At 39.6% G+C, this 24,267-nt stretch overlaps 5 protein-coding genes across 6 annotated transcripts; all 5 read right to left on the minus strand.

Moving 5' to 3' along the window:
- Positions 1–2,749: 2,749 nt before the first annotated feature.
- Positions 2,750–11,351, minus strand: LOC127755842 (uncharacterized). The gene is made up of 6 exons (XM_052281474.1): positions 11,239–11,351; positions 4,101–4,190; positions 3,738–3,962; positions 3,333–3,438; positions 3,051–3,255; positions 2,750–2,943 (listed from the first exon to the last, which is right to left on the minus strand). The coding sequence occupies exons 1-6, from the start codon at positions 11,349–11,351 to the stop codon at positions 2,750–2,752; spliced, it is 933 nt and encodes a 310-aa protein (XP_052137434.1).
- A 671-nt stretch (positions 11,352–12,022) lies between these two features.
- On the minus strand, positions 12,023–12,847 carry LOC127755549 (CASP-like protein 1U1). The gene is made up of 2 exons (XM_052281225.1): positions 12,652–12,847; positions 12,023–12,559 (listed from the first exon to the last, which is right to left on the minus strand). Exons 1-2 carry the CDS (start codon positions 12,810–12,812, stop codon positions 12,205–12,207), a joined length of 516 nt encoding a protein of 171 aa, XP_052137185.1. The 5' UTR covers positions 12,813–12,847; the 3' UTR covers positions 12,023–12,204.
- A 3,459-nt stretch (positions 12,848–16,306) lies between these two features.
- Positions 16,307–16,867, minus strand: LOC127755843 (CASP-like protein 1U3). The gene is made up of 2 exons (XM_052281475.1): positions 16,772–16,867; positions 16,307–16,639 (listed from the first exon to the last, which is right to left on the minus strand). The coding sequence occupies exons 1-2, from the start codon at positions 16,865–16,867 to the stop codon at positions 16,307–16,309; spliced, it is 429 nt and encodes a 142-aa protein (XP_052137435.1).
- A 2,779-nt stretch (positions 16,868–19,646) lies between these two features.
- On the minus strand, positions 19,647–20,754 carry LOC127755155 (CASP-like protein 1U3). Its single transcript, XM_052280799.1, has 2 exons — positions 20,412–20,754; positions 19,647–20,306 (listed from the first exon to the last, which is right to left on the minus strand). The coding sequence occupies exons 1-2, from the start codon at positions 20,603–20,605 to the stop codon at positions 19,886–19,888; spliced, it is 615 nt and encodes a 204-aa protein (XP_052136759.1). The 5' UTR covers positions 20,606–20,754; the 3' UTR covers positions 19,647–19,885.
- Positions 20,755–21,515: 761 nt separating this feature from the next.
- On the minus strand, positions 21,516–22,967 carry LOC127755230 (CASP-like protein 1U2). Of its 2 annotated transcripts, none has more exons than XM_052280886.1 (2): positions 22,911–22,967; positions 21,516–22,480 (listed from the first exon to the last, which is right to left on the minus strand). In XM_052280886.1, the coding sequence occupies exon 2, from the start codon at positions 22,428–22,430 to the stop codon at positions 21,876–21,878; it is 555 nt and encodes a 184-aa protein (XP_052136846.1). In that variant the 5' UTR covers positions 22,431–22,480; positions 22,911–22,967; the 3' UTR covers positions 21,516–21,875. The 2 variants fall into 2 exon arrangements, with proteins under 2 accessions (XP_052136846.1, XP_052136848.1); XM_052280888.1 differs by having other exon boundaries at positions 21,516–22,476; positions 22,911–22,951.
- Between the last annotated feature and the right edge of the window lie 1,300 nt (positions 22,968–24,267).

A 24,267-nucleotide genomic window follows, 5' to 3' on the forward strand; every position in this document is an offset into this window, starting at 1 on the left:
TAGGCCACCAGCCGCGCTATGCTGGCCACTTGCGCCAGCCGTGCCGCTCTGCACTACTGACGGCCTCCCCTTGTCACGTCGTCGACTTCCCGCCCGCGCTGCATCATGACCGCCTCCTGCCGGGCTCCCGTTGTTACCACCCATGCCAAACGGGTTCTTTCTAACTATGTCACGCCGTCACTAGAGAACAACAGCCCTCACCGTTGCGCCTGCCTACCGCCAGCCTTCTCCTGCGCCACGTCGGTCTCCTGCTGTCGCGCACACTGCTCGCTGGGTCCTCCGGCCAGATCCATTGCAGGGGTGCTAGATCTAGTCGTGGTGGGGCCAGATCCGATCAAAGCAGCGCCGGATCCACCGACCTTGCATTGCATAGTACCTCTTAGCCGCATCGCCTTCCCTACGCGTCACGCCACCTTCCCCACGCCGAAGCGGAGCGCTAACAGGGTTTTGACACTGCTGCACCATCCCAGCTGGCTGCTTGGTTCTCCGGTGGCGGTAAGGCGGGAGGAGGTGGGGAGGAGAGCGGCACAGAGTGATGTATGATCCATCCCATCTTATTGAACTTCTTGTCCACATAGATATTTAATCAGTAGGGTATTTCCATCAAAATCCACTAGTCCACTTTTCGTTCATAGTCTTTCAAAATTATTATTATTATTATTATTATTAGGCCTGACAATATTGCTCATGATTTGCAGGTTGCAAGTAATTTCAAAATCAAATTCTACTCTCAACTTCCCATCAAGGAGGACCAAGAGATAAAAACCATCTTCGATACTGTCAAGGATGGAAAAATTCTAGTGGCACATTTCCACATGTCGGAAAACTTATTCTCCTTGATAGGAGTGGGCGTTCGGTTTCTCCGGTTTTTTCGGCTCGGTTTATCCGGTTTTAAATAAGATCGGTTTTGAAGATATGGCAACCGCATTTGGCTAAAGAAAAGGTTAAACCGAGCCGACTAAACTGAACAAATTCGGTTTGGTTTTTTTGGTTCTCGGTGAACCGGAACAGACTGATCTGTTAGTAAAGTACAAATCTTCAGTTTTCTTCAGAAAACTAAGTAATCATCAAATCTAGCTCATGGAAAAGAAATTCTTACCTGAGTTTGTGATGGTTATTCTCTGCACGTCAAATCGCCAAAAGAAGTTGACTGCTTTGTTTGTTGTTGCCGCGCCGTCCGCCGGGACTGCCACTACCACCACCAGACGAAGGCGACGCCGCCGACAAGGGCCAAGAAAGAAGGAACCAGGAGGCGAGGGACTTAAGAGCAGGTACAATAGCAGGCTATAAGCCATATATAAATATATTTTAAAGAGAAAAAAAATAAGACAGAGAAAAGCAGCGGACTACAAATCTGTAGCCAGCTGCAGCACGGACTTCAAGACGTACTATGTGTATGACATGTGGGACCAGATATTAATAGTATAGTAAGCAACTATTGTATAAATTGGCTATTGCATTGGCTATATATGATTTGGAGCCAGTAGTGGGCTATACTATTAAACTTGCTCTTAGGGGTGTAGATATAATGTGTGCAAGTGCTGAAGTCCGACCGTCGTCGTCGTCCATCGTGTGAACGCACTAGGTGATTGGGCGGTGGCGCGGGAGGCAAGGAGTTGACGGCTTAGAGCAAGTATAATAGTGAGCGCCTACTATAAGCTTAGGTGGAGGAGAGAGATAGTGAAAAATCAAGGATGTTGGCTCATACAAAAGCTACCTTATCACAAGCTCTAAGACAAATACATTAAATATATATGTGAGAGATAGAGAGAGAAGAAGAAAATTATAGCCAACCTTATACCTAATCTATTATATATGTTGGTTTTAAGATGAGCTAATAGTAGGAAGTGATCTCTACTATTATGCTTGCTCTTAATTAGCGCTTCGCGAGCGCACGTGGCACCGGCGCAGGATCGCGCCTCCTCGTTTCCTTCCGTTGGACCTATTGGGCTCAATTTATATATCGGGTTTTGTGGTATCCTCGGTAAACAGATAACAAAAACTGAGCCGATCCTCGAACACCGATCTAAGTAAAAAAGAAAACCGTGACTCCTTCCGAATACAAAAAAACCGCTTCTTTTGGTTCGGTTCGGCTCGGTGGTCGGTTTTCGGGAAATATTTGCCCACCCCTATTGATCTATAAGCCTATGGCAGCCTCAATCTTGTTCACAGACATTTTTTTGGGGCCACCTATTAAAAATAGAAACCTAGCGTCTAAAATATTGATTTTCTAAAGTAGTGATTCTTTTAAAGAAACAGCAAGCCTGTCAATGAAGCTTAGGGGGTGTTTGGGAGAGAGGGGCTAGGGACTTATGTTTTTGTGAGAGGGGCTAAAGTTTAGCTCCACTTTAGTCCCTCCAACCAAACACCACCTTAATAATGAACACGGATTAATTTCTTTGCTAAAGTAACTTTTCATTATATTTTCATCCGTGCAATTCTCTGCCACTGAATGCATGCCGAATAGGCATAATTATACCAGTTCGTCGGCAACATGCAAACTGTTAAAGCACATGGACCATACAGATTTACATAAACTTTCGTGATAATTTAAAGAGCATAATTAGGATGAGTTACATTGTTCTCATGACTACTTCAATACAATGTGCCAACATCTTAACGAGCAACAACATACTACCAAAATCAACAAAAATCATTGTTGCAGTCTTACAGGCCTAATATATATAGTTCACATATAAATATTTAGCTATGCAAAATTATGACCTAAAACTCGAAAGATTTAACATGTTTAACCAAATATACCACTAAATATTTCCTTGATAGACTCCTCAGAAAAAACACGTTCATCATCATCAGAGTCATCATCGCTCAAGAACATGAATGGGCAGCCGGTGTCAAAGAAGCCAACCTCATATTTAACTTCATCATTCGCAGGGTGCTTCAGAGCAACCATCCCTTGATTCACGCAACCATGACAATAGCCTAATTTTAAAAATATACACATAAATACATAGAACAACGAAGTTGCAACAAATCTAAAGATATATAACTGTTCATGTTGAACGAAACAAATGAGAAGAAAGACATACCATCATCATGTGATTTCACAGGCCAACATAAATAGAATTTCTTTCCGTATACTTGCTTCACTTCAGCAAAATAACATGTCACTGACCAGTCTTCGGAAGTGGGTTTCTTCATCTTCACTGTGAAGTTATAATGGTGAAAAATCTTCTGATATGCATCCACACTAAAACATTGATACTGAAGCTCATCTAGATGGTATACCACATCCTAATGAAACAATACCTCATAAGTAAACCTTTTCAGCTTTATAACAAGAAAAATAAAACAGATGAAACCACACATACTCTGAATTCATTTTTTCCTTCAATATATTTTTCAAAGGCCAACATGACTTCCTTGCTCATCCATCGTTTTCCGTTCTGAACAATTTCTTCTGTAGACAAATTATGCCTGTTCCAAATTATACACAAATAGACTAGCTGAATACCATCTTTTACAGCGAAGTGTTGCATAATAATTTTCACAAGCATATACTTTTTGACACTTATGAACTTCAACTAGATAACTGCACTGTCTAGATCTTTGGAAGTCTATGGAACATGTTTTACATGTTTAGTGTTGTATAATGAAATATGTTTCACATGCTGACAACTAACAAGTAAGAACACCAATGGATCAATTATGATTGATTTACTCCTACAACTAATTAATCCTGGGAGGGAAGATATCAATTTTGATTTGAAACTTACCGTCCTACATCTTCAGCTGCAGGGGAAAGAGACTCTGAATCATGAGATGATTCAGCATCGAACTCACATGGATAAAGCTTAGATGATTCTGGTAACTCTACATTGGGATGAGCAGCATCTTTGGGTGGGTCGCGGAAGCCATTTATCATAGCTGCGAATCCCTCCCTAAGATCATCAAATGTGTGTTCAGCCAGGTACAAATGTATTTTCCGTTTCCTCTCGGACCTGCATCAGATCACACCCAAGAAATTATAAATATGAATTTTATGCAAAAGAGTAATGTAATTACAGAGCAACCAACAATGGATGATCATACATAACATATCAATCATGGTTGGGACTTGGGACTTGAGAAGTTCTTACCTTGGCGACAAAGCTTCCTCTACATCTGGGAGTTTGGCAGTTGCAGAATCAGGTAAATCACTATCCATGCTGCTAGCTCTCACGGTGGCCCTAGATCAGAATAATTTAAATCGAAAGTCCGTCAACATCTATCCCAATTTATACAAGGAGCATAAAAAGGTAAGTTGTTTTTATCAGAGAACACTTAAAAGTATACTGCTCATATCTTGATTTAGGAATTATCAATTACTTTGTGAGATTTATGGTAGTGATTCTGCAACAAAAGAGACGCTAAAAGCCTAAAAGTCAAGTAGACTGATAGACCAATCTGAACTGAATAAGGAATAATGAACAATGTGACTTTTATCCTGAAAACAGCAAGCCTGCAAGTGAAAATGAGGCAGCTGCTACTAGTGTGCATAGCACATAGCGAGCTGGCATTTTTAAGAGCTTGAAATGGTTCTTTCATCAGAAGTCACTTTTAAACTGAACTAGGAAGGTAGCCCGCGCATTCGCGTGGGCATGCATCATAGGTACACTAAGTATAAGATATTTTAAGAGCGAAATATTAACCGGAGATCAACTGTCACGATTTCTCCATAAATTATTTTCGTCGGTATTAATTGCCTATATAATTTTCTAACCTATTACATTTTGTGTTATATCATATTTAAGTAATATATGTAAGAATTTATTTATAATCTTCTTCATCACTTGAAAATAATATGGTCTTATTTTCTTTAGAAAATATGTCAACCAAAGTAAAAGTAATGTGTTTTTATTTTTTTTAAATTGCATATATATTATCATGGTTTATTAGAGGATGAATTGGGTGGGACATGAGGCTTCACTAAATGTATGTGTTTATATAGACTAATATGATTGATGTAGTTTAAGAGGTGATCCATCCATGAACATTTTCATTTAGAGTGGGTCAGAGGCTCCACACACCTAACATGAATACGATAATGACGAAATATAATTGGGCAATAATATTTTTGAAATGTGATGTCCCATGAATACACGCTTGTTTTTTTATATAACATAGATATAACGGTTAGAAATAATAATGGTTCCACCAGTTTAAAAGGCATAGTAGTATTAAAAAATGTAGCTTAAAAATTATGGTTGTTTTAATATCCAATATTATTGCAAAGTGAGTGTAGCTCACTGGTTACGTTCCTTGTGATGGAATATGCCCACCCAGATTCAAGTCCTAGACTTGACACGGGTGCTCGCATTTACGGCTAATTATTGTTTCAGAGTTGACATACCCGTCGGCAGCGAGGTGTTCGTGGTGATTTCGTCAATCTCAAAATATGTCAGCCCAGTCTTTATAGATACTCATAGGGGTAGAAGGTGCGTGTGAGAGTTTATAGGGGTGAGTGTGCGCGCGTTGTGAGCGCTTGCGTTTGTATGATGTTTCTTTAAAAAATACCCAATATTATATATTGTTTCTCTCTGTGTGTTTTCATAAGGGTGAGTGTGCGCGCACTTAGAGCGTATGCGTTGTGCTGTATTTCTTAAAAAATATTATTGATTGTTTCTCTTTTAGTATAATATAATAATAGCTAAAAAAAGGGAGGGGACAGACGATGTTTTGTGCATGTGAGGGCGAGGAGGTGGAGGAGATTTTATTCTTCTATTTTTTTCTATATTATTTAAGTGAAAACCGTTGATGGGGTGTTTCATTTTTTCTAAGAATTTCAAAGATTCTTTCCCTTTTTATATAGGAGGTGACACATGGCGACTTGTTTTCATGAAAATAGATCTATAGTTAAAAATAATATATACAACAATTTAATTGGATTTTTTTAGAATTTTAGGATATGATGCACGGTGAGTTATGAGCGTTCCAGAGGGCGTTTATTGATTTTTGCTATGTACAACATGATACAAATTTTTAATTTATTTTTCGTTGTTACTTAGTTTCCATGCAAACGATAGTGTCTACCTTCAAATGATTTATTTTTACTTTTATATCGTAAAATATAGCTAATGTGATCTTGATTTATTTATTTAGTTATAAAATAAAACAACAGCTATGATTGTTTTTATATTATGTTAGTTAAAAAAATAGAAGATGGGATAATTGAATTGGAAGGAGAGGATGAGAGACTGAGAGAGAGGGAGGGTCAAAGGTATATGCAACGCAAGAGGATACGAGGATATTATTGTTTTTCAAGATAGATCGAATGTATCCTATAAATACAATTTATCTTAGAGTTATTAGAAATACTTTGGGTATTGTATTTTCTAATTAAACTACTTAATTTTTTTCTAATTTAGGTACATGTTATTAATTAGAAGGTTTAAAAACCACTTTGATTTTTTCTTAAAAATATATGGATCAGTGAACAATAGCTAGTCCGTAGAATATATGTCCCAAAGTAATGAATTTTTGTAATAATATTAGCTATATGATTTTAATAATATATGTCCCAAACTTGGATCTTTAATTTTAAAATATTTTATAGTAAATAATCTAATGGAGTGCACCAATAAAAAAATAGCTATATGATTTAGATAAATAGTTGTTTAAAATTTGTTATCGTAAAATATTTTTTCCATGTATCTAAAATAAGAAAATAGGAGAGAAAGGAAATAGGTATGGAGGTATGCACACCGTACATACTGGACGGGAGAGGATGGGATATGCGGGCTTTTTTTTTATCCTTTTCTATTTGGCTAAATAAATCTAATGACAAAAAATAATGGAAAAATAAGAGAAAAAGGAAATATGTGGTACGTACTGGATGGAAGATGTTTGGGATATGTGGGCCTTTTTTATCCTTTTTTTACTTCGATAAATAAATTTAATGGTAGAAAACAATGGGTCCACCATATATTAGTGAAAATCGACGGCTAAAAATGTTTTGTTTATTCTCAATTTTTTGTGAATTTTCTAATTTATTAAAATGCCATGCGGTAATGTAGGAGCATTTGTAGGAGTGCTACATGGCGGCTTGAGTGCGTTTATAGGGTATTTAATGGACTTTTATATATAATAGGCGATATTAAAAAGGAAGCGGCCTAATGTAAACGTATAAAATAGATCATTAATTTAAATAAAAATCTATAGTGAGATTATATAGTGCCACGTGATGGTTCAAAAGCGCTTATAGAAGCACAACATGATTATATTTGTGGAGTAATAAATTTTATTTTTATAGTATAGAAGATCCTAGTTTAAAAAGACCGTATATTTTTTCCATGGTTATAACTTCGTATATTTTACTTTAGGGCTTTATAGCATTTTTTTTATTATGCGTTAGCCGTACATACGTATGTTCCTTCTGTATATTTCCATCCAAGTGAACAGTTGCTTTTTTATCGTACACACGTACGTTCTTTGTTTATTTTTTTTAATAAACAGTACCTAGATATATACTCCATCATATACGTATGAAAGTATTTGCATATGTATATGTACGTAAGTATTTCCATCTTACGTAACTATTTTCATGCGTATACGTATGTAAATATTTCCGGTAAATGGATTCTGTTGGACACATAAAGCATATGCTTTTTAAATAGATCTAATCTGACATTGTAAAATAATGGGTCCACCAATTTAAATGAAAATCGATGGTGGGATTGTAGTATGCCACATGGCGGTCTAGGAGCGTTTGTAGAAACGCCACATGGCGATTTCAGAGCGTTTGTAGGAAGTTTAATAGACTTTTAGTATATAATAGATGAAGAAACGCATAACATCACTTTTATTCCAAAAAATAATTTCATACAGCAAGCAGCAACCCTGGAAGTGAAAATGAGGCAGCTGTTGCTAGTATGTATAACACATAGTTAGCTGGCTCTTTTAAGAGCCTGAAAGGGTTCTTCCAATAGAAGTAAATATTAAACTGTAATCATGTTGTACTTCTATCAACCATGTGCTTTCTACTTCTATTCATCATTTCACCACCGGTGGTGAACAAAGAATTATGGTGGGCTGTCAATATGGTGATGTCCACAAACTTTCCAGATCTAAGAGCATGGCGTTAACACTCGGATTCATGATGGAGGTGTAGGATCGAACACAAGTAACCAAGCCTACCAGAGAGGAGGGGGGTGAATGGCAGATTACGTCAGCGGAAGTCAAATAATCGAATCTTAATAGATCAAAACACACCTCAATCTCAAAAACCAATGGAACACACGTCGAGCGGTCTATCCGATATCCGACCTACTAGGGTCGGTCTAACAGAAGCCTGGCCGGTCTGACCGCAGGTCTTCTCGCGGTCTAACTGTCAGCCTAAAAACAGCACGACAACACTTTTGTAAAAACTCGATTTCTCTTAAACCAACCGTTGGATCGAGTTGAAAACTATATAGAATAAACTAGATAAATCGAGGAACAACTCCACCGGAGGGATTTGCAAACTAATAAACGGTTTAAGAGAAAACATCCTCGAAAGGCAGCTGTCTCGGAATTTCAGCAAATATGAACTAAACCTAAAACTTAAGCAAATTCAAATCTAACATGAACCAATCAATGGAACTTTCCAGATATGATCTATGAAGTATTATAAAGGTTTTTGATGGATTAACTCGAACAAAATCGCAGTAAAACGAACAATCACAAGTTAATGCCAAAACAAACATATAAACATAAAACTTACGAAACCGGAATAGATCGCCGATGCCTTGATGATTGAATATGATCTTTATTGCTCAAGTATTGCTCACAAGGTGCAGCCACAGTACCCCTTACAAGTTTCTCACGAAATCCTATCTAATCTCTTAAACTTGGCTTACTAAAACCGATGCCGGAAGGCCACATCATTCCTCTCTATTTATACCGAAAACCTCCTACTCAAAGTAGGAGTATAATTCCTAGTTCCACTAGGACCCTATCCTCAATTACCAAACCAAATTACAATTTCCAAAACTGAAATCCAACTACAACAGCCGGACTCCCTAAACCATTATTCGGACTCTTGCGACAAGATCTCCGGCCTGCCTGCTGCCTCGGCTTGACTTCCAAGCGAGCCAATCACGGACCACCGTGCCATCGATCCTAGCCAATCAAACCAACACACGTGCATGCAGCCACATACATGAATACACGCCACAGTGTACACATGTAGTATATGCACGGTACAGTAGCACCGCTACAGTAGCACTATATACACATCCTCCACATTCTCAACCAATTTCTTTCGCGAACACCGATGCTTGCACGCACACCTCGTGAAGCCCATTGCGAAGAGCTATCCCACACGATGTCCAGCTATCATGTGACATCTCGTATTCAACTTCGTCACCCGGTATTCTTGACCGTGTGGACCCCAACTCCTCCCTGAGTCTAGTCTCGATCCCCACCATTGACTGAAGTTGACCTCAAAGAATCCTGACTCTAGTCGTCTTCTTACATGGTATCCAAACGGCACTAGACATTTGCTCCTCCCTGAGAATAGTCCCGGTCCTCACCACTAACCAACAGACCAAATCTAACCTCAAGTAACCAACACACAATCAGACAAAACAACTATACCCACATTAGTCACACGCACTCACACCAACATCCACACATCCTTTCAAACCAATTTACTGATTAAATCATTTACACTGCCAATTGTTCATCGCTATATTAATCATGACAATAATTTCATAGGAGGATATAAAACATGAGTCTTTTATTAACCAATAAGCCCAGAGGTGTTTGGTCCGCATGGGCTGCCATCTGAATCCCATCAGGTGCTTCTGGAAATAGGTAAAATGATCTAAATATCAATTTGATAATTCTCTAAAGAGGGTTTGGGGGGAAATTATTAGAGATTTCACTCTCCCTCGCTCGTTTGATTGCTCATACTATGGCTTGATTGGTCTGGGTTTGGTTGTTTCTAACCGTGCACACAGTTTTCCTTGCATTGTATCGAATAGGACCGACCTGTAGATGGCTCCAAGTCAGAGTGATCAGAAGGACACCTTGGGCTAGGACAAGATATGGCCACGCTAGGGGATGAAGTAAAAAAAATCTGTAATTATCATATGATTTTCTCCTAACATAACTTAGATTTATGACCCTTAACTCCCAATCCACTTGAAAAACTTTTGTGAAATATGTAAAAACTATATACATACATAAAAGTATATTTAAAAATGAATCAAATGACTATTTTAAAATATACTTTTATGTATGCATATAGTTTTACATATTTCACAAAAGTTTTTGAATAAGACGAACGGTCAAACATGTTTAAAAAAGTCAACGGCGTGAAATATTTAGAGACGAAGCAAGTATAAGGTATGAGTTGTTTGTTTCTCTGGATTATTTGAGATATGGATTGTTGGGTTTAAAAAGCTAATGTCTATAATGCCTTTAGCTAGTTGTTAATCCTTTGTCACTGTATGCAACAAATACATAATCACTTAAAAGAATATATAGCAATATCAATAATGTGACTTGGAGACGGCGACGGCGATAGCACGGAGAAGGAGGTAAATGCACGGAGTGGGAAGGGGAGACGACGGTGGTGGTGGCACGGCTTGGGGAAGAAGCCGGGGCACAGAGTAGGACTGGCAGTGGCGGCCTGGGGAACGAGCCGGGGAAAGGAGTTGTAGCACGGAGCCGCGGAGTAGGGGCGGCGGCTGCATGGTCGTGTGAGGAGCTGGTTTCGCGTGCGGCTGGGGAGAGAGGACGTGGATGCGGTGCTACTGGGGATGAAAGGGAATGCACGCTTGGCCAGGGAAATAGGCGACTCGATCTGTTCTGTTTGATGGCAGTGTTGGGTAATTTGCGTAAAGTTTTTAGAGGTAGTGGATCTTTAGCCACCTAATAATCTGAAATAGCACCTTTAGAGAAGATTACTATATTATAGTAATCTGGCTATAATAATCTATTATAATAAGTTACATGTTTGTTTCAAATTACACCTAATAATACAGATTATTATAATCCTAATCTTAATCATCCTAAGTGGAGCAAAAAACAAGGCTAATTTTCATGAAACTCCACTCATTATGATCCAAGTTATATAAAATAATCAATAGTATGGTTTTGTGAAATCTAAGATCATAATGCATGGAGTGACGTGCCAAAAGCAATGTGGTTTTGTGTAAATTGTATCATGAAGGTGATTTTACGAAATTTACTCTAACCGTAGAATTTGAGTTATAAAATTCAAAAATTGCTTATGATTAGTGTAGTATGTACCTTGCGCCGAGTGCACGAGATGATGAGGAGCCGTTAACTTGTAGCAGCTGCTGGTGGTCACGAGTTGCAGCAGCAGCAGCAGGGCTAACGTGTTCAGCGCCGGTGTGCTCCATAAACCTGTCTTACTGCTTCTTCTTGTTATTTATTATTTTAATTATTATAATTATAAACGAGAGTACGTGCCAATCGATATAAATATCATATCCGAGCAACAAGGTTGCCGGATTTGATTTCAATTCGGATCCGGGAGCAGTAGGTTAATTGATCTGTTCTTTCATGGAGAAGAAGAGGTCACTATTTCTATTCAGAATCGGATTTGATTTAATTCCAAGATAAAACAAAGCCAGCTTGTACGTATCAACATATGTATCCCACAGATCGTTCCTGTACTCAACTCTGAATCAGACGAACATCAACCATGGAACAATTAAACTCCACGATTTCCAGCAAGAAAATTCAGAAACACTGAATATCTGATTATCATCACAAAGATGCAGAATGATCAATTTCCTTTATATGAAAAGGCCCAATGTATTCCCTTTCGTTTGGTTCCCGTTAACTGAATTAGTCCAGATCAAACAGATTCGGTTTGGTTTACCCCCTTACGTGGTCAAAGCCAAAGAGTTAACTAGATGAGTAATTAAACTCTGTTCCTTGAATTCTGTTTCTCAAATGACATACACATACTAGTACTCTTGAGGCAACGATTGTGAACACCTTTTTTTTTTCTTGATACGATGTAGTATATACGTGTCCATATATATAGAAATAATATATACAAAGATGAATCGAAATAATAATTTAAATGTTTCAGCAAAAAACAACAGAACAAACTGAGTTTAATAAATTTTCTCCCCTGCAATCCTCTGTAATTTACCTTTCAAATTCGCCTGAATTAACCTACGGGGCGACCTATGTATATATGTACGTATATACGTACGGGCTTCGTATATATACGTCGATCAGCTAGTGCTTGCCTCGGTGGCGCGCGCCCTTGGTGAGCACGGCGACGGAGACGGCGGCGGCGGCGAAGGCGCAGATGATCGCCGACGTGGTGACCCTCCAGCAGAAGGCGCCGGCGGCGTGGCAGAACTCGCCGTTGACCCACCGGCCGGCGACGGTGTCGGCCCCGGCCACCCCCAGGTACAGCGGCGCCATCCTCCGCACGGCGAACACCGCGCCGGCCGCCGAGAAGAGGAGCCCCATCGTCACCACGTCCAGCAGCGCCACCGCCCACCCCGCCGCCGCCTCCCTCACCACCGACAGGTACAGCGCCGCCGCCGAGCACACCGCCGACACCACCGCCGCCACCACGAAGTACCTGCACCAATCTCAAACCAAATCAACCTCATGCAAATTAAGCTAGCCGTCAATGGAGCCCTAGCTTAGCTAGGTTTTAAGCTGCGTACGTACACGAAGGCGGGGTATTTGGTGTAGGAGACGGCGCCGCCGTAGTTGAAGGGGAAGGCCTGGCTCGCCGTGGCCATCACGACGGCGGCCGCCACCGACAGCCCGACCACCGCGATGCGGAAGAAGAGGCTCACCGCCCTCGCCGCGCCGTCCATCTCGGTCATCGCCGGAGATGACAGAGACAACCAACACAAGCAAACCCCAACACAAAGAGATCGATACGATAATGGCGACAGGCCAATCACTCTGAATATATATATTACTCCCTCTCTATTTTAATATATGACGCCGTTAACTTTTTAACCAACGTTTGACCACTCGTCTTATTCAAAATTTTTATGCAAATATAAAAATACTTATATTATGCTTAAAGAATATTTGATGATAAATTAAGTCACAATAAAATAAATTATAATTACATAAATTTTTTGAAAATAAGACGAAAGATCAAACGTTTGTCAAAATGTCAACGGCGTCGTACATTAAAATACGGAGGGGAGTACTGATTATTCAGACATTCAGAGAACTGCGGTCTAGGTGGGCAAGCAACCGTTTGTGTATCTTTTAACTCACGTCGTCAAAGATCATGAATAATAATTGCATATGCCTCTTGGACTTAGAAATTAGTATCGGCAGATCTCTGAAACGTGATCAGGTCGACCATACGGAAAATTAAACTGATCCCAGATGCACCTAGATTTGCTATATTTTTATACCACATGAAGAAGAGAGATTTTGCATCGTGTGCATTGGATGATGAAGAAGAAGTTTGAGCTAGGTTCGTTACAAGTTGGTAAGCGAGATAGACACAACTACTGAACTGCAGCTAACTACTTATATGCGCTTGTCTACATCAAATTAACCTTAAATACCTTTAAACTCGATTGCTGTGTCCTTTGCGAGAAACAACGGTCGCTTGTAAACTGGGACACGTCCATCAGGAATTCAGAGAAAAGCCTTTTGTTTATTTCAACTTTTCAAGAGTGGTTCAACGGCCGAACGACATCGATCGATCGATTTGGACTTATTTGTAATAATCAGTATATATACATGTTAAAAATATTAGACAACTTTTCCGTCAAATCGAGTCGTTACACAAGGATTTGACGCAATTATATAATTAATATATCTCAAATTCGTTTGCAGAAAAAGCTAACCGCAGAACAAATATACAGATTCAAGTTTAGTTCAGATCATTTTTTCCATGGTTAGGCATCCAGGTATTTTTCACTTTTTTCTGGACAGATTTTTTTATACTTCATAGTAACTTCATGAATTTGGTTTCAGCGAAGTCAACTAATTGCCTAATTGGTCTCCATCGTCACGCAAACGTAACTGAAACGGCCGTACCAGTTTGTCATAGTTATGTGGTATGAAACGTAAGATAGCTATCCTATAGGCTTATTTTGCCTCCTGTCAAACTCGATGATTACAAAACGAGGATTCATTCAAACTGGAATAGTTCTTCATAAATTATATTTTTTCTGTCAAGAATACTATATTCAGTATTTTAGTGTAACAAGTGAAACGCAGTTTAACAGTTTCAGGTAATTAATCATTGTCCTTAACCTTGGCCATCTCAAATTACTGATGTCATGGCATTAGCAGCAGTTCATCACTATTGCTACTTTAAAGGCACTATAGTTTATACTACGTACCTATGAAAACAAAGAAGCAAGATTATTAACAACATGAAACAATCCAGCAACTTGTTCACAGCCTTTGTTTTCCAGCAACTTGGGCATAGAAAAGCCCAGCCTTGAAAAGGCTAATCCTAAGCCCAGCCCAGGAGTATGATAAGCCCTTTAGGCCCAAAGCCTGTCCAGCCCAGCAATGATCTGTCTTGTATTTGTGTAGCCAGTGCAACCCACAATTGATTTGTTTTCTTTGTAGCTTGATAGTTAGGCGGTCCCCGAACATGAGAAGAAGTTTTTTTTTTTCATTTCCTACAAAATTAAAGCCATTACTATAAAAATCCACATTGCATGGACATATTATTTTTTAGATAAAATGAATCTTTCGCTAATTAATAAAATTAAATAAAATTTTGCGGTGCTTAAAAAATACCTAGAGGTACTAAAATTTTACACCAAAACTTTTGGTATCTCAAAGTACCTAGTACTTAAAAATACCAATATTTACACTAGAAAATGTGGTATCTAACCTGCGATATTTTTCTAAGGATAGTAAAATTAGCCTAAAATTAAAGTATATATATAGTACCTTCAATATAAACGAGCTATATATTGCCTATTGGCTACTTCCTCTATTTTAATATGAATCTGGACAACATCTTGGAATGGAGGGAGTACTAGCTAAAACAATTATGCTTTATTGTAAGTACTTGCACGTAGTGGCTAGAACAACTTCTTTCTGGTTGCTTTGATGTACTTGCACATAGTGGTATAGCAACTTCCTCTCCTAACTGCAGGGATGTAGGGAGTACCTGATTTTTCCGTTGAGGCAGTTTATAAAATACAATCCTTCTTCCTAGTACATGTTTGTTCCTATACCTAATGAAAATATATATATGCAGAAGATTTCGGACCCTTGCTGTTCACAAGTTAACAGTACTAGTACTTAATTATTTTTTAAATAAAATATATCAGTCTCAATGATTTTCCATTATATTGGATAGGGCCGGCCGGCTAGAAACGTGCCATTTAGTGTCTTGTACGCAAGCTGTCGATCAAATGATTGTTGAGAACATGGCCATGGAGAAATTGAATGTTCTGTGAAGGAATATAATTTACCTTTTGTTTAGTCTCAAATTGTATATAGATGAGAAGATGAGACTTGATCATAGACGACTTGGATTACTTCAAGTGGGTATTATTTTTTTCTTGCATGAGAAAGTACAGGTCATCTAAAGTTATGTGAACAGAAAAGGATGTGAGGCTTGTTTACTATTGAATGGTAGTTAGAGTTGTCAAGTACAGAGGGAAGGGCTACTTGGTGGTCACTCTCACCAGAAAAGAAATTGCAAACTGGGGTTGAATAAATGGATTATTATTTTGTTTTATTCCTCCTACTCCCTTTTTTTATGATGCAGACTCTTTAGTCAATGGCTGCACAGGAACAAATTAATAAGGCAATTAACCTAACTTTCTTTTTCTGAAAATTAAATTCGGTTAACAACTTTAACTTGGAAATTTATTAATTCCTAGGAAGATTTGTATACAAGCTAATTAAATTACTTTTAACAGTTTGGTAAAGAAAACGACAGGATCAGCATAATAGCTTCAAAAAGTTCACATCAAAATAAGATTTCTGAACAAAGTTCATATCTGCTTGTACTGAAGCCCTTTCTACCTTATCCAATCTCTTTTCTCTTACATAATCTTTATGTCTGCTACTTATAAAAAAATAAAAGTTGCTTCCAACTGATCTTTCATCTGTCGTTCATCCCATATGCCGCTGCATCCAACGACCTCCTTAATTCGATCTCTCTTCGGAAAATCACTATATTTCAAATTAATGTATATACTTTTGGCCATCATGTTCTTATAATCTTAAACATTTAGATGTCACATCATTAATCTTAGTTTTAGACGAATATAACAGATAACTCAGAAGGAGATTAATTAATTAATTGACCCAACAATATATTAATCTCTTTGCAGTTACAAACTTCATCTTCTTCACATATAGAGATCAACTAATGGTGGCAATGGCAGCCATGGCCACATCTCGGCTCCGGCTTGCGTTCGTCGGAGACCGGCACGTCCTTCAAGTACAGCGACACCGACAAGGCGACGCCGGCGGACAGCGAGGCGGCGCCGGAGGCGCGCACCCGCAGGCAGAACGCACCCGCCGCGGCGCAGACGCCGGCGACCCTCCGGCCGCAGGTGCCGAAGTCGTCGACGGCGAACGACAGCGCCGCCGACGAGTAGAGCAGCACCTGCGCCGCCGTGTCGACGAGCTCGGCCAGCGACGCCGCCGCCTTGGCCTCCCCGGCCCTGCCGCTCGCCTCCAGCCACACCGCCGCCGCCTGCAGCGCGGCGCATATCACGGTGGCGGCCAGCGAGTACCTCAGCGAGCTGTAGTCGCTGTAGGAGACGCCGCCGCTCGTCGGAGCGGCGCCGCCGGCGGCGGGCTGCGCGGCGGCCGTGGCCGTCATCACCGCCGACACCACCGACAGCGCCACCGTGGCAATGCGCAGCGCGAGGCTGGCGCCACCGCGGCCTGAGCAGCTAGAGCTAGACTTGGCACGAGCCATGGATCAAGTAGCTCAAGCTCACTCCAGGATAAGGCTATGCTTGCATAAGCAGAAGTCTCAGTATTAGCTAAGCTGAGCTAGCTACACCAAATGGGCAACCTCTAATTAATTACTCCTCCCCGTTCTAAAATATAAGTATTTTTGATCTTTATAAAAGTTAAATATTTTTTAAAAAAAGTTACGTACATATTATCATAGTTCGTTTAATAATAATACCGTAATATTAAATTTACATGATTAATCTTTTTAAATTTTTTTGCTATCAATAGTCAAAATTTAAAAAGTTTGACTTGGCACTATTCTAAAAATGCTTATATTTTAGGACGGGAAGTACTAATTAATAAATGCTGAATTATATTAATTTATTTGTTAATCCAGGACCGCGGTTAGATAATTAGATTAGGAGAGAAGTTAACTAATGCAAATGAGCGTATTAGATGAAGGCTACATGGTAGTAATTAACAGACAGCGATCGATCGATCACTGTCAGGAGCGCTAACTAATAAAACTCAAGTAGTCAAGTTGGGCAATGATTAATTCGAAGCCAGCTTACATGATCCATTGACTTGTCATGCTAAGCAACGTTTTGGCCCCCGGTTTGGACTGATTGGCCACGTTCAACTGAAAAATCATTATTTTTTTTCTTCTAACAACTTTTATGTTGTATATGTATTTCCCATAGACGATTATAGCACGCATTCTTATCTAAGGTAGGGAGTTGTTTGTGCTCATCATAACATCAAGAGAACAAGCTTGAATTTTTGGTTAATACGCGGCTAATTAAATCCACAGTTCGGTTCATGTCTCGATCCATTAGCCACCAAAATTAATCTAATATGTCACCTTGGTCATCAAAGAAGAAGGTGACATGGTGATAAAGACATGGTATATGTGATACAATGGTTGAGGCAAGAGAAGAGACAGGAGTAGATATAGAACGATGGGAGGTTAATTAGTGAAGTATCTTCCACAAGGGATCAAGCTAAGGAGCCTTCTGAATATAATGACATACTCACTCTGTCAAAAAAAAAAAACTTAACCTAGGGGTCTTCTCCTAGTACAATGAATCTAGACTAATCTTTATCCAGATTTATTGTCCTAGGAGGAGTCACATCTCCTACCCTTTATAGGTTAAGTTTTTTTTAAGATAGAGGGAGTAGGAAAGAAGGACAATATAGAGAGATAAGACTATATGAAAAGCATGTTTTTTTTCTCTACTCATCTATGTGAAGCTGTGCCGAAGATCGAACGGTTATGAATAAACTACTGACGTGGCTGATTAATGAAGTTACTGGAATCTCAGCAACAATGTATACATGATAATATAGTATGCATGTGACTCAAATTGTTGTAGTGGCCATCGGAATTCATCACATTGTGTTCAATTTGAATCCCAAGTAGACATAATGTTCAGTCACATGAGACATTGAAGGTTACTACTGTATATGGGCGTTCTCCATTCACGAAAGATCGATGTATATATAGTACACAATCTTCATTTCTGTTGACTACGCACTACGGTCAAAGTGCACAGAAGAAAAGCATTACTCTTACTGAGGATTAAATGACTAAGATGTTTTAAATTAATTTCTCGTGGATGATTGGCCTGCATTCTTAGATAGAGATTTTTTGTATATGCTTAAGCATAAAAGAAAGAATTTTGTGTTTTTGTCTAGCTAATTAATTAAAACCAAGCTAATTAGCCTATTAATTAGTTGGGGGTTCCCTGTAACAATCAGCCATCAAAATTAATCAAACGCCACTTTGGTTGATTGATGATAGCGAGATATGGTAGTAGGACACATATATAAGGTGAAACAGCTAGCTGACACAAGGAAGAAAACAAAGAGAAGGCATCAGCCAAGTTTGAAGTTAACATAGTGGTCATGGATTTGATGAACAAAGGAAATGACGTAGGTGATCACGAAAGCGATGTAGAAATTAAGAGAGGAGTAAACGATAGGACAAGTGACAAACGATGAACCAGCACTTTTATCTCGATTCACGAATTAAACATTTAGTAGCTAGTACAGCACAAATACTTTTTATTTCTGTCCATTTCAATGATGAGAAAAATTGGTCCGTCAAAGAAAAAAGTATATATATTTATATTTCATAATACTCCATCTGTTTCAGGTTTATAAGACGTTTTGACTTCAAACTGCTTTAAGTTTAACCCAGTTTGTAGAAAAAAGTATTAACATTTCCAACCGAAGACAAATTTATTATGAAAATATATTTAATTATTGATTTGATAAAACTAATTTAGTATTATAAATATTATTATATTTATCTATAAAGTTAAACTTGAAACAGTTTGACTTTTACCAAAATTAAAACGTTTTATAAACTGAAACGGAGGGAGTACGAGATAATTTTGTTTGTTAATTTTGATCGCCTGCAATAATGAATCCACTTGAACATAATTAATTAGTCAGAGAATGATCGATACAAATCGATGCAAGGTCATAGCCGCATGTTCCCGTCATTGCCGGCTTAAGCCATGGCAACTATTTTTAGTCGTAGACTTGTAACCGAAGTTGGTTGGGAAGTCTTCGCCCAGTTCATCACATGCACCACCTGTCAAACTACTATTACAGTACACACCGATCGATCACATATTACAGATTCCATCACACACTTAATTACATTACATCAGTATTAATTATATATATCACATGCTAATGTAATATGGAAAATTTCATTGCAAGTCGATCTGCATCCATGATCCATGCATGGTAATTAATCAAGCAAAAACCAAACAAAATAAAACACAGTGACACACACAAACATTAATTAATTACAACAAGTTTTCCATGATACAAATATAGCTAGGCCACTTGATTATATTACTGGCCTCTCATGAGAAATGCATGCATGCATGGCTTGTTTTTTTTTTTTGGTTTTCTTTTGTTTGAGAATATATGGAAAATTAATCAAGCGACGATTAATTTATCTAAAAATCTCGTATAAATTTCTCGATTATAGAATTAAATGTACCCTAGCTAGAGAGCTCGACTAATGCTTGCTATGGCAGCCATGGTGGCAAGGGGTTGACTTGTCGGAGTCGGAGTCCGACCCGCATCCGCCGCCGCCGCCTTCCTTCTTCTTCCCGGAGTCCGGCCAGTGCTTGACGATCTCGGCGACGAGCAGGGCGACGCCGGCGGCGAGGGAGACGTACATGGCAATGTGCACCTGGTTGCAGAAGTTGCCGGCGGCAGCGGTGGTGCAGACGCCGACGCGCTTCCCCACGGCGCAGTACGACATGTCGCCGGCGGCGAACGCGGCGGCCGTCGCCGAGTAGAGCAGCACCGGCACGGCGGCGTCCAGCAGCGGCAGGAGCACCTTCGCCGGCGTGCCGTCCTTCTTCTTGCAGATGGTCAGGAAGATGGCGATCGCCTCCATGAACGCCCCGATCGAGCTCGCCACCACCAAATACCTGCAATTCAAACATAAAATACCACGCATAAATATACAAATATTATCCAATATACAAGTATTTTTTGTGTTTTGTACAACTAAATTTAATTTAATTTGTGCGTACACGAAGGGGCCAAAGTCCTTGTAGGTGATGGTGTGGAGAGGGCCGCCGTAGTAGAGGAAGATGGTGCACTGGCTCGCCGTCGCCATGAGCGCCGCCGCGGCGACGGCGAGCCCGAGGACGACGATGCGGAGGGCGAGGTTGACGCAGTAGAGCGCGCCGCTTGACGAGTCCTTCTTCTTCTCGCCCTCACACATGATTGCCTACTTAATTAATTACTCTCTCCTTGCTTGATCCAATGAAGAAGAAGAAGAAGAAGAAGAAGAAGAAGAAGAGTAGTATAGTATAGCTAACTAAGTATGCAAGCTAGCTAGGGTTGCAAAAAGTTGTTGTTGACTTGATGAGTTTGATGAGAGAGTTTGAGATGAGATGATGAGTATTTATAGATGGATAGATGTGTGAATTAGGCGATGATTTTATAATAAGCTAGTTGGTGTGATGAGGAGGAGGTGGTAGTCAAATACTCAAATTTGTACATCATCACTAGACTAGCTATTACATGTGCGTGTGATTGAGGAGGTTGATGCTTCAACTAACGTTAGCTAGGTTGAGCCCTACTAATTAATACTCAAGCTCCAGCACATATTATTGCTGTGCTTCCTAATGAATTGTTACAGGATCTCTCTTATTCGTTGGAGTAGTTATTAATTACAAACCTGGCTTAATTTGATATGGATATATGATTGATTGATTGATTGCCCGTATATAGTTAATTTCTTACTTACCATTTAATTTCTTTCCACGACCAAACCCACTATTTTTTCATTAATCATTGATGGAGGGGACATGATTCAGATCAATGATTAATGTTTCGCTGTATTTTCTTCTTGTGAGTCACAGATGGATTTTTTCTTCTCTCTCGAGGGAAAATTAATTCAGACTTCACAGAGTGTTTGATAAGATGCTGGAATCGCATTAGCCCAGTTATGTAGCTGGGCCTCTGCTTTGATTGACGGCCCATTAGCACAGAACACAGACTTCCTGATATCTCAGCCCATGATCACTCTTGGCCCATCAATTTCACCCATCTCGAGGCTAATGACATCACTAGTAGTGACACCATTGACCATATCCATAAGCAAAGCACACACAATGATTAAAACTACATATTACAATCATGACATTATTTGCCAAAGAACAACTTGTCTGACATTAACATGCACCAAAATCGTGTAGGACTCTTTGAGATTGACATCTCTAATAATCTACTCCCAGAAATTAAATGCATGGATTACATCCCAGATAATTAAGAAAAATTACATTATACTCCCTCCATTCTATAATATAAAACATTTTAGTTAAATATGACACATCATAATACAATGAACCTGGACGGACGATGCCTAGATTCACTATACTAAAATATGTCAAGTTCACCTAAAATGTTATTAGACAGACGAGTACTAGTACACTACACTAGTACTTCATTCTACTGATTTACTGACGGCTTGTGCAACTCTGACGTCATCAGTCTGACGAGGTGGGCCACAGGGAGAACGGCAGCGAGACGTCCCTGAAGACGACGGCGAGGCCGACGGCGGCGCTGCCGGCGAACGAGAGGAGCTTCGACTGGTGCACCTGGCCGCAGAAGCGGCCGGCGCCGGCGCCGCAGGCGTTGATCTGCGGGCCGTACGCCGACACGGCGGCGAACGCGCCGCCGGTGGCCGTGTAGACGAGCGCCTGCACGGCGACGTCGATCACCACGAGGAGGATCCCGGGGAGCTTGCCCTTGAACCCCTCGTCGTCGTCGTCGCCGCCGCCGGTGCTCAGCCGCAGGTAGATCGCCGCCGCCTCCAGCATGGCGGCGGCGATGTTGAAGCCGACGAGGTAGACGAACGGCGGGAAGTCCTTGTAGGTGATGGTGGCGACGACGCCGTTGAGCTGGACGACGGTGCACTCGCTCGCCGTCGCCATGACCACCGCCGAGGTGAGCGCCAGCGCCAGCGTCGACAGCCGGAGGAGGAGGCTCACCGCCTTCGATCCGTTCGGCTCGTCGTCGCTGACCTGGCACCCGTACGACATCACGACGACGACGACGACGACGACGACGATGCACGTTGCAAGCAAGCTAGCTAGATGATCAACATCAAATTAAAATGACGATCAAATTAATCAATTTCGAAAATCCACGAACAAATCTCCATTTATCGTCAGAGAAATACTAATAATCAATCAGGGCGTGAAATTAGCATGCATGGTGACATGATGATCCAGAATATCATGATCGATTCACTTAGTAAGCTAGGCAATACTATATATACAACATGCTTGATGTTACACAAGGCAATTGATTAATATTTGTGATTAGTTTTCATGCTAGTAATAATTCTTTTATTCTGAGCATGCATGCATGCATATGCATATGTAAGTTAGAGATGGACAATTAGAATATTGTTCTAGTTGATGCAAAAAAATGTCTGGAGCACGAACTATATATAATACATAAACATATATGGAGTAGAATATATATATAACAGAGCTGAAAATACAAAATTATTGTACCTTGTAAATTATTAGCTGATGATGAGGTCGGTCGATCACTTTGATCTGATAATAAAAATGGATCTCAGGGAGCAATGTATTTATATGTGCACACGCAAGTATGTGAATGCATGTATCTAGCTGTAGCTTGGAAGAGTGACCCACACTTGTTGGCGCGTCCACGTCGGCGTTGACTAGAGTCTAGAGCTCGCTGGGTCAATACATAGCTCGACTGTTTTCTTTTTCTAAACATAATTTGCCAAAATTTCAAATTAAGGCTGTGTTGAGTTCACACCAAAATTGAAAGTTTAGTTGAAATTGGAACGATGTGACGAAAAAGTTAGAAGTTTGTCTGTGTAGGAAAGTTTTGATGTGATAGAAAAGTTTAAAGTTTGAAGAAAAAATTTTACAACTAAACATGGCCTAAATCAATACATAATTCAACATATATGTAGTACATATCACTGGTGGCCCCGGATTATGACTTCTCCGATATGAATGTCGTGACAAGACCAAAACGAATATAATATATACATGATTACATTATTAGGTCAATAAATATATAATTTCCCGTTGAATTTTCCAAGCCACATTTCGCACAATTTCCAAGTTTTTTGAATATTTAAGCAGATAATATCATTGACTCATCGTACGAATGCACCACAAGTTACCCTCGGTCTCACGTTACGACTGAATCTTTATGAATACTACTGTCAAAAAAATCACGGCGTACATCCAATGGTTGGAATAGTAGTAGACTATATGCGACCTGGGGGTTTATAGTATGTAGAGAGAGACGTGAAATTAACCATAGCCAGAGAAAATAATTATAATTAATGTAGAAATGATACATAGATATATATAGATTGGCAGGTAGAAACTGACAAGTCTCTTGCGTGCAAGTCTTTACATATTGTATACTCCTTCCATCCCACTCCTTCCGATCCGGCCCACTTAGAAGCGCACACATTTTAAAATTCAACTCTTTAAATATTTAACCAATAAATATTTTATTATAAATTAAATTTTATTTGACAAAAATAATATCATTGATTGTCATTTAAATTTACTTTCATATGATTGTGATTTTGTTGCTACAAATATTGTAGTATATGAGAAATTTAAAGTTAAAGATTAGCCTTGAAGATTATGTTAAGTTTGATCGCGCCTTAGTGAACGAGACGGACTGGGTACTTAGTCGATGTGTCGCTAAGTTGGTCGTTGGTCAATGCAATTTCTTCACTCTGTTAGTGTTAGGTACTCCTACTACGACTGTACAGGGTAGGAATTCTAATCACTAACTATATGATGTCGACTAGATAGTTATAAAAAATAAATTTAAGAAGATGAATTAATATGTAATATATTTCTCCACAAA

The sequence above is a fragment of the Oryza glaberrima genome, chromosome 11 (genome assembly GCF_000147395.1).
Source record: "Oryza glaberrima chromosome 11, OglaRS2, whole genome shotgun sequence".
NCBI classification, from domain to species: domain Eukaryota; kingdom Viridiplantae; phylum Streptophyta; class Magnoliopsida; order Poales; family Poaceae; genus Oryza; species Oryza glaberrima.